The 17,521-nt window shown below is 39.5% G+C and overlaps 1 protein-coding gene across 2 annotated transcripts; it reads right to left on the reverse strand.

The window, feature by feature from the left end:
* On the reverse strand, nucleotides 1–17,253 carry phrf1 (PHD and ring finger domains 1). 2 transcript variants are annotated; one of them, XM_085164795.1, is made up of 19 exons: nucleotides 17,133–17,253; nucleotides 16,276–16,398; nucleotides 16,038–16,160; nucleotides 14,608–14,804; nucleotides 12,825–12,908; nucleotides 12,594–12,727; nucleotides 10,882–10,973; nucleotides 10,444–10,607; nucleotides 9,802–9,934; nucleotides 9,548–9,663; nucleotides 9,228–9,421; nucleotides 8,241–8,363; nucleotides 7,169–7,323; nucleotides 4,827–6,732; nucleotides 3,538–4,721; nucleotides 3,101–3,177; nucleotides 2,489–2,638; nucleotides 1,655–1,783; nucleotides 1–1,524 (listed from the first exon to the last, which is right to left on the reverse strand). In XM_085164795.1, the coding sequence occupies exons 2-19, from the start codon at nucleotides 16,361–16,363 to the stop codon at nucleotides 1,360–1,362; spliced, it is 5,214 nt and encodes a 1,737-aa protein (XP_085020921.1). In that variant the 5' UTR covers nucleotides 16,364–16,398; nucleotides 17,133–17,253; the 3' UTR covers nucleotides 1–1,359. The 2 variants fall into 2 exon arrangements, with proteins under 2 accessions (XP_085020921.1, XP_085020919.1); XM_085164793.1 differs by having other exon boundaries at nucleotides 10,429–10,607.
* Nucleotides 17,254–17,521: the final 268 nt, after the last annotated feature.

Here is a 17,521-nt window from a genome sequence, read left to right on the forward strand (position 1 = left end):
TCTTTGTCATCAGTGATTTATTATTTGATGTTTCCCTGTAGAAACACCTGGACTGATCAAGTAAATAGAGAAAAAAAAACACATACATTCAGATAACATGAGCACCTATTTGTTAAATTCTTCCATTCCAAGTTCCTGGCTTTATTTTAGCACAATTAAAGATGATGACAAGGAAGTAGTACAAGGCAGGTCCAGCAACCTAATTAATCAGTGTTTACAGTCGACGAACTAGTAGAGATAACAGAGTGGAAATCTGCACCACATTTTTTGCAAAAATAACTGGGGTTTTCCACCTTTGCCACTGAGAAATGTGTTGCCCTCACTCCTGAGTAAAAGCTATATTATTTACTATGCAATTGTATCCCTTGTCTAAAAACATAATACTGAAACAAATGAAGTCTCACCTATGGATTTTGTATTCATTTTACTCCTTTGGCACAAAAAACGAATATTCTCTGGTTCTTTTAAAAAAATTATGGGTTTAAAAGGAGCTGAAGCTACAGGAAAGGAGAACAGTGAATATGACTATTCACTCCAAATTCACCTGCATTATGCTGAACTGAACTGAGTTCATTAGATATGGATATTAGAAATATGAATATGAAAAGAAGCGCTAAATTTAAAACATTAAACACAGTCAACTTGAACTAGAACAAATTTATGTCAATCATTCGCAACAGGCAACACGGATGAAAGGAACATACAGGTGAATGTATCAAATCTATATATTATATTTACAACCAAACCTAAAATTATTTTTAAGTCTACTGATAAATTTTCTACAAAAATTGCATAACCATGTGCTCTCTTAACATGTAATTTTCTTAAATATGCATATTCTTCATATTTTCTCGCTTCTCGTCTGACGAATTGAGTTTTGCCTATGATAAATACCCCTTCCCTCTCAAACAAAAAAACTAAAGAAATACATAGAAAACTCAAACGCCACGCCACATTGTATCCTACCAGTGATATGCCGGTGGAGAAAGCTACCCGGTTTTTACCTCTATGGGATGGTCTTTGAGTTTTGCCTCTTTAAGGCACACTCTCAAAGTCTCCCATTAAGTTTCTCAGCTGTGTTACAAACGGAGAATAGTTCTTGGCAAGAGACACCAGTAGGTACTGTTCAAGTCATCAATGAATAAAGGGTGTGTTCAAAATACCATTAAGACAGAAATCTCAACATTATAGAAAATGTTCCATCTTGAAACTGTGAGCAAAGGTTGGCTGACCTTTTGCACTTGGTATGTTTAGAGTGTGATCACGTCCAATTCTAGGACATAGAATAATATAGCATAATATATGAAGTGAATATTGTGGGTGTGGGTGTAGTTGTCCCTGCCTATAGTTCTTGCCTCATCATGGACTGTCAGAGGTTTTCGCTGCTTCAGCCTGGGTGTCTGGGGCTTTTCCTAAATCGTCTCCCTTTTGATGTTTCCTAGCATGTTTATATTTGTCCACATATGCCTTAACCAGATTTCCAACTTTCACTGGGTTGATTTCTCCACTCTTGCTGTGGCACACCTGAGAAAAAGATCATTTCAAATTGTTAAAAGAGACACTGAGAAACTCCTGAGTCACACCTTTAAAAAACCTGTTTAAGCAAATAAAGAATTAAAAAGAATTTCATCATCATCATATTTTTCTAACCCACCTTCTGGACAGCTTTGCGAAGAATCTCCTTGTATTCATCCTTGTTGATATCTCTCCTTTGGTAGAAAGGTTTGATAGCTAGCTTAACTTCTTCTATCGCTCTCTCCTGCATGTGCAGTTTTTTCAAATACTGTTAGGAGAAATAGAATCATAATTTATGCAATGACATAATTTTTTCCACACCTTCATTTTGAAACTAACATTTGTGCATGCTTTTGCTTTCATTCGAACTTCAAATTGTTTGACAAATTCGTTTTTCAGTATAGGAAAATGTGTGAAAATTAATTGCACAAATGTTCCATGCTGCAGGGAACATTTGTGCAATTAATTTTCTCACATTTTCCAAAGTGTTATCCAAGCAAGCCCAAACATGAAACATGGTGTCACAATTTTTCTCTCTCTTTCGAATTTGGGGGGCTGGCCAGAGATGTGATTTTGCACCACATAAGGTGAAGCTGAACGTTGACATTTCCTGCAAATAAAAGGCTACCATGTCTTCCTTTAATTTTGTTGGGTACGTTTTTAATAATTACAGTTTGAAATAATAATAATAATAATAATAATGATGAAAAACAAGAGAAAGAAACAGCTTTATGAAGTTACAGGGACCGTAACCTTTTACAGTTAACATGTAATTAGTTCATCCATGTATCTCAGTTATCTGAAAAAATTCCCATACAGCCTTCCTGGGATAAAGTTAATGGGAATGGCCCAGACCAGCTCCCCCCCAAAAAACAACAAAAAACAACCAACAAATTCAGTCTGCAGGGGCACAACATGAAGGTAAAAGTTATAATCAAATATTTATTTAAGCTGAAAATGCATTTCTATTCACCTTGTCTTTCCTTGATAAATCGCCTTCTTCTGCCTCTCCTTGTGCAGTGGCCGATAACTCCCCAGAATGAAGACCATCAGATTTAGAGGAAGTACTGAGAAGACCATCAGCACACTTCTTGGAGGACTCACTAACATCTGCAGTAATATCCTGTAAAAGTCAAGGGAGATTATACAGTGACCACCACCTACAAAAATTCAAAATATTCCATCATATAAACACAGAGAACTGTGGTCACACTCCAAATGCACAATTATTTAAAATTCAATTTGTACACATTTGTCCTATACTTAACAACCTGTGTTTTATTGTGTGTCTATACAAATAATTACTAATACTGATGGGTCGAAAACAATACTGTTGTGTCTCTTACAGATACTTGTATGGGGACACAGTTTATAAGTACTGCTTACATGCACAGTTCTACTTTCAGTTACTCTGAAACTGCTTTGGTATCAGTTTCACTTTCTATCACATGACTCTATAAAAACACCAAACTTGCTTCTTTTGGATAAACACTGCCACCTTCCTACGAATATTGCCATTACATAAGAAATGGCACATGCAAAAAATATCTGGTAAATACTGCAGTGGCAAGTAGCTCAGACATACCTGATTGGATGCCTGGACTGTCAAAGAAGGTCTGCGAGCCCCTTCCTGCTTTAGCTTCAGTTTATATAGAGCAAGTTCTGTGCAAGGGGGCGAAAAGGAAAGCACAAAAACACAATTAGCAACATAAGATACACAACACACCTCGGATCTCGGCACATCTTTATTCTTGTACTGTAAAACATTAGTTCTGCATGTCTTATGGTAAAAAATATATATATATATTATTTATTTACATATTAAAAATATTTGCTTAAAGACTAGAAAAAGCTGCTAGAAACAGTGTTCAGAGCAGTTTGAAGCTTGAGTTTTCAGTTTATAGGGAACAGTTGTTTTATTTGACAGCAACCACTTCTAAAGGCATTTAAAAAATAATGAAGTGACTTAAATAAAAACACATTAGTTAGCATGATATAGTAAAGTAACAATATACCACTTACTGCTCGCAGACTTCTCTGGTTGCGGACCCTCAGGCTCCTGTATATTCCAGGTAACACGCTTCACTTGTGTTTTGGATGTTTTTGCTCCTGCTTTTGTTGATATCTGCTGTACCTCATTCTTCCCGGCCATCACTTCTTTCTCTTGTATGACAGCTGCATCACTACTCTCTGTGTGCTCAGATTTCACGTAATCCAAGGTGTCTAGCATCACATCAATATTAAAGTCATCATCAGAGTCTGAAGGCTGCTGAACTTCCAGTTTTACAGGGACAGCCAATTCAGTGTTTTGATGTTTGGCCACGGCCAACGGCTGAGTCTCGGAGACTGTGTCCTGGTGGCTTTCGTCTGCAACAGGCGGGGTCAGCGTAGAAAAGGAAGTATCGGGGGGTAAGCTGGATACACAGACTGGCTCTGATTTAACAATTGGAATTTCGCAAGTCTCGGTCTTAATGGGGACTTCGATATCCTCTTTGCTTACTGCCAAAGAACAAGTATCTGGTTCCTCTTTCTTAATCGATATCCTAATAGGATTATCTTCAAACATGCCAACTGATGCCTGTTTTTCTTTCTTAATTTCTTTTCTATCCTTTGCTTCTTTTGTACTTTCTGTAGTTTTGAACTGGCTCTCTGCACTGAGGACTTTGTCCGGCTTTTTTACTTTAGAGGTGAAAGAACAGGATGGACACTCCTTTTTATTCAGATTGGCTTCAACTTTTTCATCTTTACTGTAGCTTTGAGAAACATCTTTCTCTTTTTTCTTGTCTTGAAACCTCTTTGCGTCTTTGGAGGATGAAAGAGAAGTCTGGTGTGAGCTTTTGGATGATCTTTCTTCTTTCCTTTTCTCTCTTGAACTGGATCTAGACCTGTTTCTCCTCTTCTCTTTAGATCGTGACTCCACCTTGTCTCTTGAAGAGAGAGACAAATGTTTGCTGGGTTCTCTCCTCCTCTCCCTGGATCTGGACCGGGATTTTGACCGACCGTGCTTACGGTCCTTTGATCTAGATCGGGTTCTGGACCTGGAACGTGAATTGGACTGGGACTTTGACCGAGACCGACCACGTCTTTTGTCTTTTGAAACTCGTCGTCTTTCGTGGTCCCTCTCTTTGTCATCACTTCTCTCCTTGCTCCTTCGTTTATGCTTCTTCCTTGTTGAATGGTCTCTACTGCTGGAGCTGGAAGCAGACCTAAAATGTCCACAATTATAAATCATTCCAACGAAGGTCAAAATAAAACACAGCATCACTGCCTAATTAGTATAAAGCATATTTGAAAAACTGTTATATATTTACCTGGATCGCCTTCTTCTCCTTTCATCTTTTGATCGTGACCTGGACCGCCGTCTGTTTCTGTGAGTCCTATCAGGGGAATTGGGTTGAGAACTGTCGGAGCTTGAGTGTGCCCTATTCCTCTCTCTAGACCGTGATTGCCTGGAATTCCTTTCTTTCTCCTCACGGTCTACTTCCTTTTGCTTTGTGACATGGCCTGAACCATGCTGATCTCCTCTCCTGCCTCTGTCTGTCTCAGATCCACTGGAGGACTGCTCCTTCAAAGCTTTGGAGCTTTTCTTCTTATAGTCCAAATCTCTTGAAGGGGACTTTGAGCATGACATAACATGGGATTTAGTTTGTTCCTTTTGTTTCCTCTTGACAGTTGTAGAGTTATCCACTGATGAATCTTCCTTATCCTTTGAGAGAGATCTACTGGGAGTTCCAGCACGCTGTCCACTCTTTGCCTCTTGAGTCTTTCTCTCAGTCTTTACAAGATCCAGAGTTTGATCAGCAGGCGGTGTGGTGTCTGTGGTCTCTGAATTAAAAAATCTGTCACCACGGATTTCAGATTCACCTGCATTTTCACAAGGTTCTTTCTTGACTTTGTCAAGTGATACAGTTTGTTCTTCAGTCTTTATGCCTGATAGTCTTGATTCATTTTCAACCTTTACAATGTCCTCCAAGAGTCTGGCCCCAGATGTGGTTTCCTGAGCTATCCCTGGTCCTTCCTGTGTGACCTCAATCTCTGATGTTTCAGTCTTCACCTGTACCAGGTCCTGCTCGTTTTGCATTATAGTCTCATTGTTACTTAGACTAGGAGGCTTCCTGTCAAATGTTACATACTGAGAAGTGCCATCTGGGCTTGTGCCCTCCGTTTCGTCACCTGAGCTGCTTGAATCTGACAGAGTAGGATTAAAGGGATCATATATATTATCTTGCTCCTTACTACCCAGACTACGTGATGCCAAAAGCATTTGTTTATCCCTGTCCAATTGTCTTTTTTTAGCTTCATCATCCTTTTTCCTCCAGTGTTCCTGGAAGGTGCCTACACTAGAAGAGGATGATGCAATGCCTAGCCGCCTTGATTGCCATGGGTTCCCACTAGAGTTGATGCGGAAGCTCACTGATGATGATGACGATGATGACGATGAGGAGGAGGCATATCGTGGCTGGCCGGCGGGACACCCAGCGGACGAGGATGAAGAGAATGAATTAGAGAAAGCTGAAGATGAGCTACCTCCATCAGGCCTGTGCCTTGGGGCCTGACCGTCAGCCTGGCCCCTTTGCCGGTCTACACTTTGCTGCCTTCCTTTGTCCCCAGAAAGATTATTCATGCCCGTTTCAGGCATGCCATAACCATTGCTATTAGGGGTGGATCTCCTACCCTGACCCCTGCTGCTACTAACTTCATGACTGCCATCTTGACTAGTGCCATCATTTGTCATGCCACTACTTTCCCTTTTTAGTTTTGGTATTCTAGGAAGTTCTGACACATCTACCCACATGGGTTTTGTAGGTGCCTTTTTAGGTTGGCTTTGTGATGGGATCATTCCCTTGCTTTTGGAGCTTGACTCTGCAGTTGGACAGACAGATGACAAGCCTTCCCTAGGGACTCCAAATCCATTGCTTACCCGGTGATTAGAGGGTGTGGGTCTGTTTGGACGAGGTGGATGCAAACCTGGATGCCCTCTGAGATCAGAATGGAGAGGTGTTTGTGTGTGGCTAGTTGAAGAAGCTGCTAAAGGAGGTAACCGAGTTGAGCTCTGGGACAATGGTGTGCTCACAGAAGCACAGGAGGGCCCTGGTTGATCTCTGTTGTAGTTCACAGACACAGAAGTGTCTCCTAGACCTGCTGACATCCCTGGGCTGTTTGCATCTCCAGAGCTACTGCTTTGTCTACTGCCAGGTATTAATGGAGATGGCATCACTGTAACAGAAGGAAAAAAAACCAAGCAAACTTTAGTTTTCTTGCTAAAATTAAATTTAAGCATCTTAAGGTTTATCATGGTACTTTTTAAAAATATGGACCTCTGCTATGAGGTATCAGGCTATTCTAACTAGAACTGCAATTAAGCTAAGGCAGATCTAGTTCATGTGCCGCTAGCTCACCATGGCTGCAAATAACAACAAATCATACTATCTCACAGCAGAAGCAGATACTAAACTGCCTGTTCACTTGGCAAAAAATAATTATAACTTAATGTTGCAGTAAAATATAAACAGTAGTATTTAAGACCAAATGCGTGCACCCCGAATGTAAATGTGTGGGATACACTGCACACACTAGAAAATACAAGTACACACAATATAAATACATTTCATAGTCTGGATATGTGACACAAAAATGTATTACATACACCTACTTGGTTTGGTAGCTTTAAGCGAACCATCTCGATTAATGACGACATCAGAACTGTCCATCAAGAGCATGCTCTGTCCTGATAGGATGCTGCCCAGCAGATCAGGCACAGGAGCTGCCTCCACAACACCTCCTGATGGATTTACATCCATACCCCTCCTGGTATAGCATAGCAAACCTTCAATAAGATTTGTGAAGTATTTACGGATATAAATCAAACGTAAAGTTTGTAGATTCATATGCGCATTACAGATATGTTTTAATGTTCACCAGAAATTTCAAGCTTTAAAAAATGGCAAGTTTACATCTCCTATCTGGAGCAGATTTAATATTCTATAACTACAATCAAGAGTGAAAAATGGTCACAACAGATGCGACAGAGAGGGGAATCGTTCTAGACATTTGCATGTTATGTTCAAAAACCACAATCAACATAAAAGTAGCTGTCGGGTGTGACCATTCATTCTTTTGAGGTAAAGTTTTTCCTTACCTTTTCAGCCATTTCCATCTTAATTTCTAAGGTTTACAATTACAAGCCCCTATCATTGATATTAACTGCCTGAACTGTACCAAAATGTTGAAAGTCATGTTTTTTCCTCTCATACTGACCAACTAAATGTGTAGTTTTAAACACGGCTCAAAATCATATTTAGGAGTAATTTAATAGTAACTAAGGTATTTATGCTCATGGTTTTTAGGTAGATTAACTTCTACAATTAACAGAAAAAAAAGATATGCATACCAATTGACGTAAACAGCTGATAATATGAGCCTTACCATATAAAATTGGGGTTGTTGATAAAATGAATCACTTTATCAGTAGTAGCAGTAGTAGTAAAACGACGTATGATGCATCAATCATGTTGCTTACATTTTAATAAACAACAGTTAGCACAATAGCACAGATCCAACTAAAGCTACCTGTATTTGATTAGTTTGTTTTATACAATAATTATACAGATGAATTAACTATGAATGTCTGAGCATGAGCAAAGCAAACAAATACTGCAAGCTTTATTCAACTTTTCAGTTGTTTTTAACCTAATCCATGTCCCAGGGCAAACAGGAAATGATACCTGGAAAGACTTGCAGTGATTGGTCGAGCCACGGGCTGATGAGAGCGAAGTGCTGAGCAGGAGATCCCTCGTCTCTTGGCCTCCAGTAGCGATGAAACATGAGCCTGCTGTTCATCCTCCTCACTGGTCAAATGGGCACCGTAGGTTCAAAAAGAAAAGGAAAAAAGTTAGCTTAATACAGTGGTTCCCAAACTCCCCTTTGTTTTACAAGACCTGCAATAAATTACAGGTTACAATAAAATAAACCACTACCCTCTTTTAGATAACAGAAACACAAAACATCTTTATGGTGTAATTATTTCACGTAATTTTTTTTTAACTGTAAGAATATTCAACACTGCTATCAATACATCTGGCTTAATAGTTCTAACCGAATAAGCTTAGTGAAACAGTGAGACATACAGGTGCTACTCAAATTTTGAAAATCAGTATTTTTCATCAGTCATGTAAGAAATTAAACATTCAACATATTCTGCACTTGTGATATGTAAAAAACAAAAACATTTCATTTTTCATTTTTGTAATTGACAGTTTGATAAATATTAGAAGATTTAATTTCAAGCTTGAATAAACTGCTGTTCAAACAGGTAAAATACCAATGGGTTTGCTGACTGTCATTGCTGTCATGGGCCAGACACCCAGTCTTCCCTGAAACCCAGAGACAATCTATGGTTTGCTGCCAATATGAAAATGAGAAACACCCAATTTTAAAAATACAGATGAGCTAAAGGCTACTACTAAACAACCACCACAGCAGTACAAAAAGCTGATAGCTTTCATGCTACACTGCACTGACACAATAATTTTCTTAGAAATCTGTCTTTGATTGATCTTAGAATAAATAAATAAAAAGAAAGGCTTGAAATATTTCACTTTGCGCCTAACAAATATAGAATTATATGAAGGCTGATTATTTTTAAATGAAACTACATAAATATGACCTTAATGATATTCTAATCTTTGTATATAGAGCTGAGAGTCTCTTACCGATCCACAAATGGATCCAAATCAAATGGGTCTCCATAGATAGAGAGGGATGCAGCTCCTATGTCAACACGCATATTGCTTAGTGTGTGCTCTGATGGCCTATAAACTGTTGGAAGCGACGAGCTCTTCTTGTCCTTTACAATTCCAAGACTATTAGCAATACGGCTTCGTGGAGTGGCAACCTTCTTCATCATCTAACAGGAAAAGAGTTGTTCTTGAAATATTTCATAGGACTACAATAGAAATTTCCATTGTTGAAATGAAAATGAAGAATGTTTAAAATCACATATATAAATGTTTGATGTTGATAATAGACTTACCATCCTTCTCCTCGATTTATTCCTCCTTACTTTTCGTTTCCTCCTCTTGACTCCCGTGCTAGACACTTTACCATTTTTAGCAGATGTCTTCCTACTTTTCACCTTTTTGTGCTTTCCTGGACAGGTGACGAAACAGAGGGGAGAGAAAAAAAGCATTTTATCATCAGAAGCAACTTCTTCAGTTTCTTCACACATCATCTGTTCATGCAAGTACTTTTATCTAAAATAATTCCTTCATATATGTCCTTACTTACCAGTCTTGCGTTTACGGCTAGATGCTAAACGAGGTGTTAAGTCCCGTATGTATACAGCTCTGTTGAGCCCAGCAACCACAGCATTAATCGTTTCATCCAGCCAAGTGGACTGCATCAGGTATGTCGGGGCCAGCTAATGGGAAAAGGTTTGTGTTACTCCACTGCTTTACTTTCACAACGTTCTGCAAACTTGACTCTCAAACATTAAATGCTACTTAGCAAAAACATATTAGTTGGCATTTAAGACACTTAAAAGTCAAAAATGCATGCCTTTTTTTGCAGTCAATAGCACTAAAGTATATTATCCATATACATGACAATACCAACAGCAGTCCCAGACTGCATACCTCCACCAGGGCTGAAAATTTGCAGAAAATTTTCAAGCAAATCTGTCCATGACTTTTTGATAGATCCTGCTAACAGCTAAAAAACAATCAAGCTGCTCCAATCACATAATCACCTTGGTAGAGGTAATAAGTGTTTAATGGTATTAATAAATGTATTACGTGGAACAAATAACTTTGTTAAGCTTTGACACAATAAGCTGCAAAATCCAACAACGCATGAATGCAACAGTAATGAGTTAGAAAATAAGCCAAGACATAAGCATCACGCTTCATGCCAAACCTGCGACGCGCGTGCCTGTGTGATGCGATGTCGGTTGACATTGGCTCGAACCCTCTCACTCTGCTGGGTACGGGCAATGGCTCTGGTGGGGCCTGAAGCACGGGCTTGTGATCGACTGGTGGCAGGACGTGCAGTAGAAGGCAGGCTGTCAGCATCACTGAGTTCCTCAGCTGAACCTCCTGATAAAAGGAGATTTTAAAGTTTGATTTGTGAAAGGCTGTATTAGGGTGCATTTTTTCCCAAAATCTTTTTTTTTTTTAAAGAAAATTAAAGGTATAAACATCAATTACACAAAGAATAAATTTTTAAAAGCAAGATAAAACAAAATTTAAGCCAACAGGGATCCTTTCAGTATATGTATATTTATTTAATTAACATTTAGGTTTTGTTTTTAATTACTATCAGTGAATGATCACGTGCTGCACAAAGAACTTCATTAACTTAAAGGCTTACTTGAGTTACGGTTGTTGGCTTCACACTCAGGACAGAACCATTCCTCTACAGGAACAGAGTCAAGGGGTGGCGTGAGGCACTCCATGTGATATCTATAGAATAAAACACCTTACTGATAAATATGGAAGCATTCATATGCGTGAGTCATAATATGAAGGCTATTTAGCAATGATAAGTGGGTTGAGCGACGACAGTTTTTACAAGGGCGATTTATTTATTTACCCGTGAGTACGTTTGCTAATAATTATGGAGCTAACAGAAGCAGTCAACAGAAAAAAATAATAATAGCGCTGTTGTAACCCCACCCTCTTTCATCTGTGAGCGAAATGCACCCTCCTCTAGTGATGTGTCGGTCGCGAACAAAACATCTCTTAGAGCCGGATCTTTGACGTGAACGACGCGAGGCGGCTCATTTTTCCCCCCTTTCTCTCACGTTTTTTCCGCTTCACTCCGCACGCGAGCCTTGTGTTATGCGCTGGGAAGAGGGGGGAAGGGGCGGTAGTTACACTCACAGTAGCACAGAAACAGAGCAGGAGGTAAAGAGAGAGAAAGAGAGCCAGGGACAACAACATCACATTAGAAAGGTATAGTAATCATCCACAACTATTGTTAGTTGCAGATGATAAAGGATTCAGAAAGTTTATTCATGCAGGCCCATATAACAGAGAATGTGCATCTTCTTTTTGTTTTCATATTTTAATTTATATTTAATTGTGTTGTGGTTTGCAGTGTTTTGTGTCGTTTCACTTTAAATTTGTTTAAAAGGAAAAAACTAAAAATTTAAATAGTTACAAGTTGAAATGTGAATAGTTGGTTTTTGTATTAAATGATTTATTTATTACATTTTATGTGGAGTGAATAAATAAAAGTATATTTACGGTGGCCCCTAGAGACAAAACACGTACAAACTCCAAAACACGTAAAAACTCCAAAACAAGTACAAAAGACAACAGAAGTGCTCCAGGATGCTAGGCGCAGTGTTGAGCTTTTGTTACCTACTGGCTACACAAGCCAGGAAGTACCAACGACTGGATTTGGTGTGTGGTGGTAACAGGTAAATGAACTTTTTTTTTTAAATTATTTTAATATATATGAGTGCTTGTGTATAAATACACAAACAATACACATATGCTTTCAGTTGTGTAATTTAAGTGATCTAGGTAGCTCTGTTTTCGAAGGTCAGTTAACGCTAGAAATGTGTTTTGGAGTTTGTACGTGCTTTGTCTCTAGGGGCCACTGTATATATTTATATATAAATATATAATAATTACATCCTTAGATTTACCTCTTTCATCTGGTTTAAAGCCAAAGAAATTCCAAATTGGCGACATTATATATTTTATATCACGCGATTAACAATTAACCCATCTGGAGTGCGGACTGAGTCAAAATACCTGAAATGTCTGTGTCAACGCATTTCGGCAGTTTGTCCAAATTTTGTTCATTCTGCACTCCAGATGGGTTGAGAATGTTAAAATTTTAATCGTGATGACTGCGTTTAGGCTGCTTTAACGCTGACAGCGTTTCGTTTTTTTGGAAACGAGTTTGTCCATGTTTGGACTTCTGTGTTGTAAACGTGCGAATCAGTCCGTGGATGTTTACATAGCCCCGCCCATCAAAACGTCTGCGCATGCGGCGATTGTTGGACTGACGATTGCCGGTTGGAAGTTTTCTACATAACACCCAACCCTAAATGATAATGTAAACTTCACCCTGCGTCACAGCCGTCACATAGCAGCAGGCGGTCCTCTCGGTCACTGCCCCCACAAACTTCACAGTTGGTCTGCTCCAAGTCCAAATTAACGGTTTCCTCTTGCCCTTCCTTCACAGGCTTTTGCACAGTTATCTAAAAAGAAGCCATAATCATAAAGACACGTAGGAAAATAGAAAACATAACACAATGTACTTTGAGTAAAATGAGTTAATAATTGTTTCAAACTCACCATTTTTTTCACTTTGCCTCCATAACATTTCCTGAGGTATATACTGTTAAAGGCCATACGGTCGACAGGACACGAGTTTGCATTCTGGAGGAGAAACAAACAAAAAACAAACACTATAACTGAGCCGCTGACCTTCCTCTTCCTCTGATTTCTCATCAGCGTTCAACACTCTGCAGCCTTGTATCCTGGCCACTAAACTTTCCTCCCAATTTCACCTGGATGATCAGCTAATCCTGTGGATATTGGACTTTTTGACCAACAGGACTCAGAAAGCTTGAATCAACAACTCTCTTTCCGGTCTCCGTTCCACCTCCACTGGCTCCCCCCAGGGCTGTGTGCTCTCCCCCCTGCTCTTCATCTACAGCAGGGGTGTCAAACTCAAATACACAGTGGGCCAAAATTCAAAACTGGAACAAAGTCGCAGGCTAACGTTAATATTTATTGAAATATATTTATTCCTCCAGATATAAGAATGAATCTTTTCTCAAACACGTTTTGCTGAAAAACTGAATATGGAACAAGCAAAGCTTAGTACTAAACAATATATATATTAGCTGTATAATACCAGTAGGCCAGCTCTGATAGCAATTTGGTATGGCTTCGTGGGCCAAATGTAATTAGGCTGCGGGCCAAATTTGGCCCGCGGGCCAGAGTTTGACACCTATGATCTACAGCGATGACTGCAGATCCACACAGCCCAACTGTCACCTGGTGAAATATGCTGACAGCACAGTTCTCCTGTCACTGCTGTCAGGCCCCTGACAACACCACGGACCCGCTCTTCAGGAGTTTGCAGAGTGGTGTGACAGCTCCAAACTTGAACTGAACATGAGCAAAACCAAAGAGATGGTGGTGACCTTCTCCAGTAGGCAGAGGGATCTGGCTGCTTCAGTCACCACCACCATCCATGGGAAGCCAGTGGAGGTAGTTGAGGAGCACAAATACCTGGGAACCATCTTTGACAACCTCCTGAAATTCACTGCTAAGACAGAGGAGATTCTGAGGAGGTGCCACCAACGGCTATACCTCCTAAGGAAACTCAACTCCTTTGGAGTCAGCACACCCATCATGATGACTTTTTACTATGCCTTCCTGGAAAGCATCATGAGCTTCTCCATTACCTGCTGGTTCCACTACCTCAGCCTTCAGAACAGGAACAGACTGCAGCACACTGCATCAGTGTACTCTAAAATCATTGGACTGCCTGTCAGAACTCTTGCACAGGTTTTCAGCCAACAGGCACTTAGACAGGCAGCCAAAATCATCAATGACGCCTCTCACATTCTTCACCCCACATTTCAATAGCTCCCCTTTGGGCGGCGCCTCCGCTGCATTTCCTGCAGGACTAAGAGGAGGAGAGCCACCTTTGTCCCCAAAGCCACTCTGCTTTTTAACTCCAGCCGATAAGACCATTTCCCACATCAGAAACATAAACTACTCTACACTCTTTTATATTGCTGACACTTTATTCACTTTTAGTCACTTACGGTTATTTATTCACCTAGTCACTTTAATTTTAAAACTGTGTAATTTTAAAACTGTGTATATACTGTATATTCTGTGTATTTATTATGTCATTCTTATTGCCTGTTTATGCCCTGCCTTTATCTTTAACGTCATGCTGCCCTGTTGTATCCTAATTACGCCTTGGGGATAAATAAAATCTTTCTGATTCTACCACAAAAGCATAAAACTGCAGAGAAAATAGCGATTATTTAAAAAATGTAAGACACTTCATAAGTAAACGTTTTCTTTTGTTCATACATCATAAATTCAGACCCACCTTGGCCCATTCCAGGATGCAGTCGAAACAGAAGTAGTGCTCACAGTTCTCTGGTGTTGCCACAGGCTGGCTGTTGAGAGAGTTAAGGCAGATGGGACACTTTTCTGCGTCCTCATCAGAGCTCATCATTGCAAGGTCTGCAGAGGTTCCTCCAAAAGCTCCATCTTCCGGCTGAGCATCTTCTTCGTCTTCTAGATCTAATAAAAATGACCAGAAATATATTCTACATAAACTGGCATAAACAAAACAAAAGTTGTGCACAGAGTAGCACAGATCCTTAGGAAAAAAAAATAACTCTTTACTTTTTTCCTACTGATTATCAGCAAATTTTACACTTCACTTATGCAAAGCTGGGTCATGGTGGCTTAGCCCAACCAACATACACAGGAAACTCATCTCAGCTGCTTGTAACCAGGATCTTGTTCTTTCAGTCACTTCCCCAAGCTCATAAACTTAGGTGAGGGAACATAGATCAATTAGTATATCAAAAACTTTACTTTCTGGTTCAGCTCTCTCTTCACCACAATGGTCCAGTACAGTGCTCATATTACTGTTTCCCATCAACCACACTCTCCAACTTTCCATCACTTACAAACAAGAGCCCAAGATATTTAAATCTGTATGCTCCAGGCAAACAACTCTCCCCCAAACCTGGAGGGATCTGTCAACCATTTTCAAGTAGAGAACAATAGGCTTTCATTTGGAATTTACTCTTGCTTTAATAATAGCATTCAGTCTATTAAATTATACAGTCAGCATTTTGGCCAGCTTTCCTTCCTGGCTCTAAACAGACTTTTTCAATAAAGCACATACTTATTCCAACATCTTTTCTTTAACGTAAGATATGGCATTTCTCCTATCATATACACACTGCAGTGATACTACGCATTTAAACTCATACTTTCATATTTTACAGTCTCTCTTTGTAAAATATGCCATTATGCTGTCCATGTTTGTAACTGATCATGTGATACTAAACCACTTCTTTCATGTGAAGGTTGATGGTTTGATCCCAGTCTGCATGCGAAGTATCCTTGGCAGGATACTAATCCCATGTTGCTCTCCGATGCATCCATCGGAGTATGAATGTGTGTGGATGTTAGTTAGGAATCACTTAGAAACAGTAGAAAAAAGTGCTCATGTGAATGGGTGAATGTACTAGTTGTGTAAAGTGCTTTGAGTGCTCCAGTCCATTTACCATGTGAACACAGTGATAGAGTAGGAAACCCTGAGTTAACTTCGCAAATTGAAAACCACCTTCATGAATCAACTAGCCTGACTGCTGATTTTAAAGTAAGCAAATATAGGTAAGAAGAACATGTCCTAAGTATGCAAACTTCGCTTCTCAAATATGCTTATGATACTTAAGGTAAGATTCAGATCACAAAAATGTTCAGCCAACAAAAAAATACATATTGAGTCACTCCTACCATCCTCTTCTTCATTCCCTTCTTCTTCTTGCTCCTCATCTCCATTTACTTGGCCATCCTTTTCTTCATCCCCACTTTCAGATTCTCCCTCCTCAGACTCCACGTCTGAGTCATCAGAGTCATCTAAAGGGAAAGGTTAACGTTAAAAAAAAAAAACAAACAAATAAAAAAACAAACAAACAGAAAATGCAGTAAAACTTTAAAGTATGTGGGGCTCCCGATCATGGGAAACTACTACCTGATATGGCCCACAGTGCAGCTCTTTTTCCTCTGCTGTGAGATGTGCTGCAATTGATCAGCTCATCTTGGCTGTCGTCTTCATCCATGGTTGACCATTAGAACAGCATCAGCAGCAACTTTTCTAATACAATATAATAATTCAAAGATTTAACACAAATGCAGAAATAAAGAAGGTAATAACCGTTTTCCCCTAATGAAATAGATCGTGATAATCATGTATTGCTGTTAACATATACGCGAATCTACCCACTTAAAGAATTTTGTTATTTACACCCGCCCCTCTCTGCCCCAATCAGGAATCGAAAATGGTCTCAGAGATGTATTACTAGAATGAAGTGACAAATCACTTTTCTTAAGCGACACAAGTGTCATATGACTGTATATGCAGTCATTTCTGAGACGATATTTTCACTCTTTTGATGGTTTTTAATTGCTTGCACACAAATACAAAAGGCTTTCCTAACACCCGGTAGCTAAAGGACAACCTATGGACTCTGCAGGAGCTACATTTGTAAACAAAGAAGAAACTAGGCACCAAACATTGCGTTTTTCCTTTTCTCACAGATAAAATAAGCAAGCAGCACATATAAAAACATCCACTTTAAAGCTATCCGCTGCGACAAGAACATAGCATTTTCTGTATAACCGTACTTAAATGCCGCTAGCTAGTAACATTAGCACCAGTGTAGCATGTTAGCTAGCATTGGGACGCTAAAATTAGAAAACGTCAAGTACAAGCTGGCTTGAAGTCTTTACTGAAAGCACTCAATGTGTCCGTAATTTATTCAAACTCTCCGTTCAACCCATGTAACTGTGGCGTACTATTAAAGCAATTAACAGTAATATAAGACCTACCCTATTCAGAGGTGTAGGGTATATGTTCAGAGTGGTTTGAAGTCTCCAGGGTTGTTGACTGACACCACCGGCTGGTTGGAGACGGAAATGGCCGCGTGCAGTCAGAAGAATTGGTTCTTAAAGAGATAGTGTCCTCTTATTTGAGATCAGCTACGCACAATACACGAAAATATTTAGTGATCATTAGGTTCATTTTTGTTGTTGTTGTTGTTTTTCTTAAAGACACGTTTAAACAGTAGGCTGTGTCACACAAGATTCATTAAGACAAAACGAGTAGTCAAAGCTGTCAGCTTGATATCCAGGGCCAGATTTAGTCATGTCTGCGCCACCACAAAACCCTAATGGCAATCGATAAAGCTGTTATCGGGGTTTACCAAAGAGGCGCAGTG

This window comes from Neolamprologus multifasciatus, chromosome 7, assembly GCF_963576455.1.
Source record: "Neolamprologus multifasciatus chromosome 7, fNeoMul1.2, whole genome shotgun sequence".
Classification (NCBI taxonomy): Eukaryota; Metazoa; Chordata; class Actinopteri; order Cichliformes; family Cichlidae; genus Neolamprologus; species Neolamprologus multifasciatus.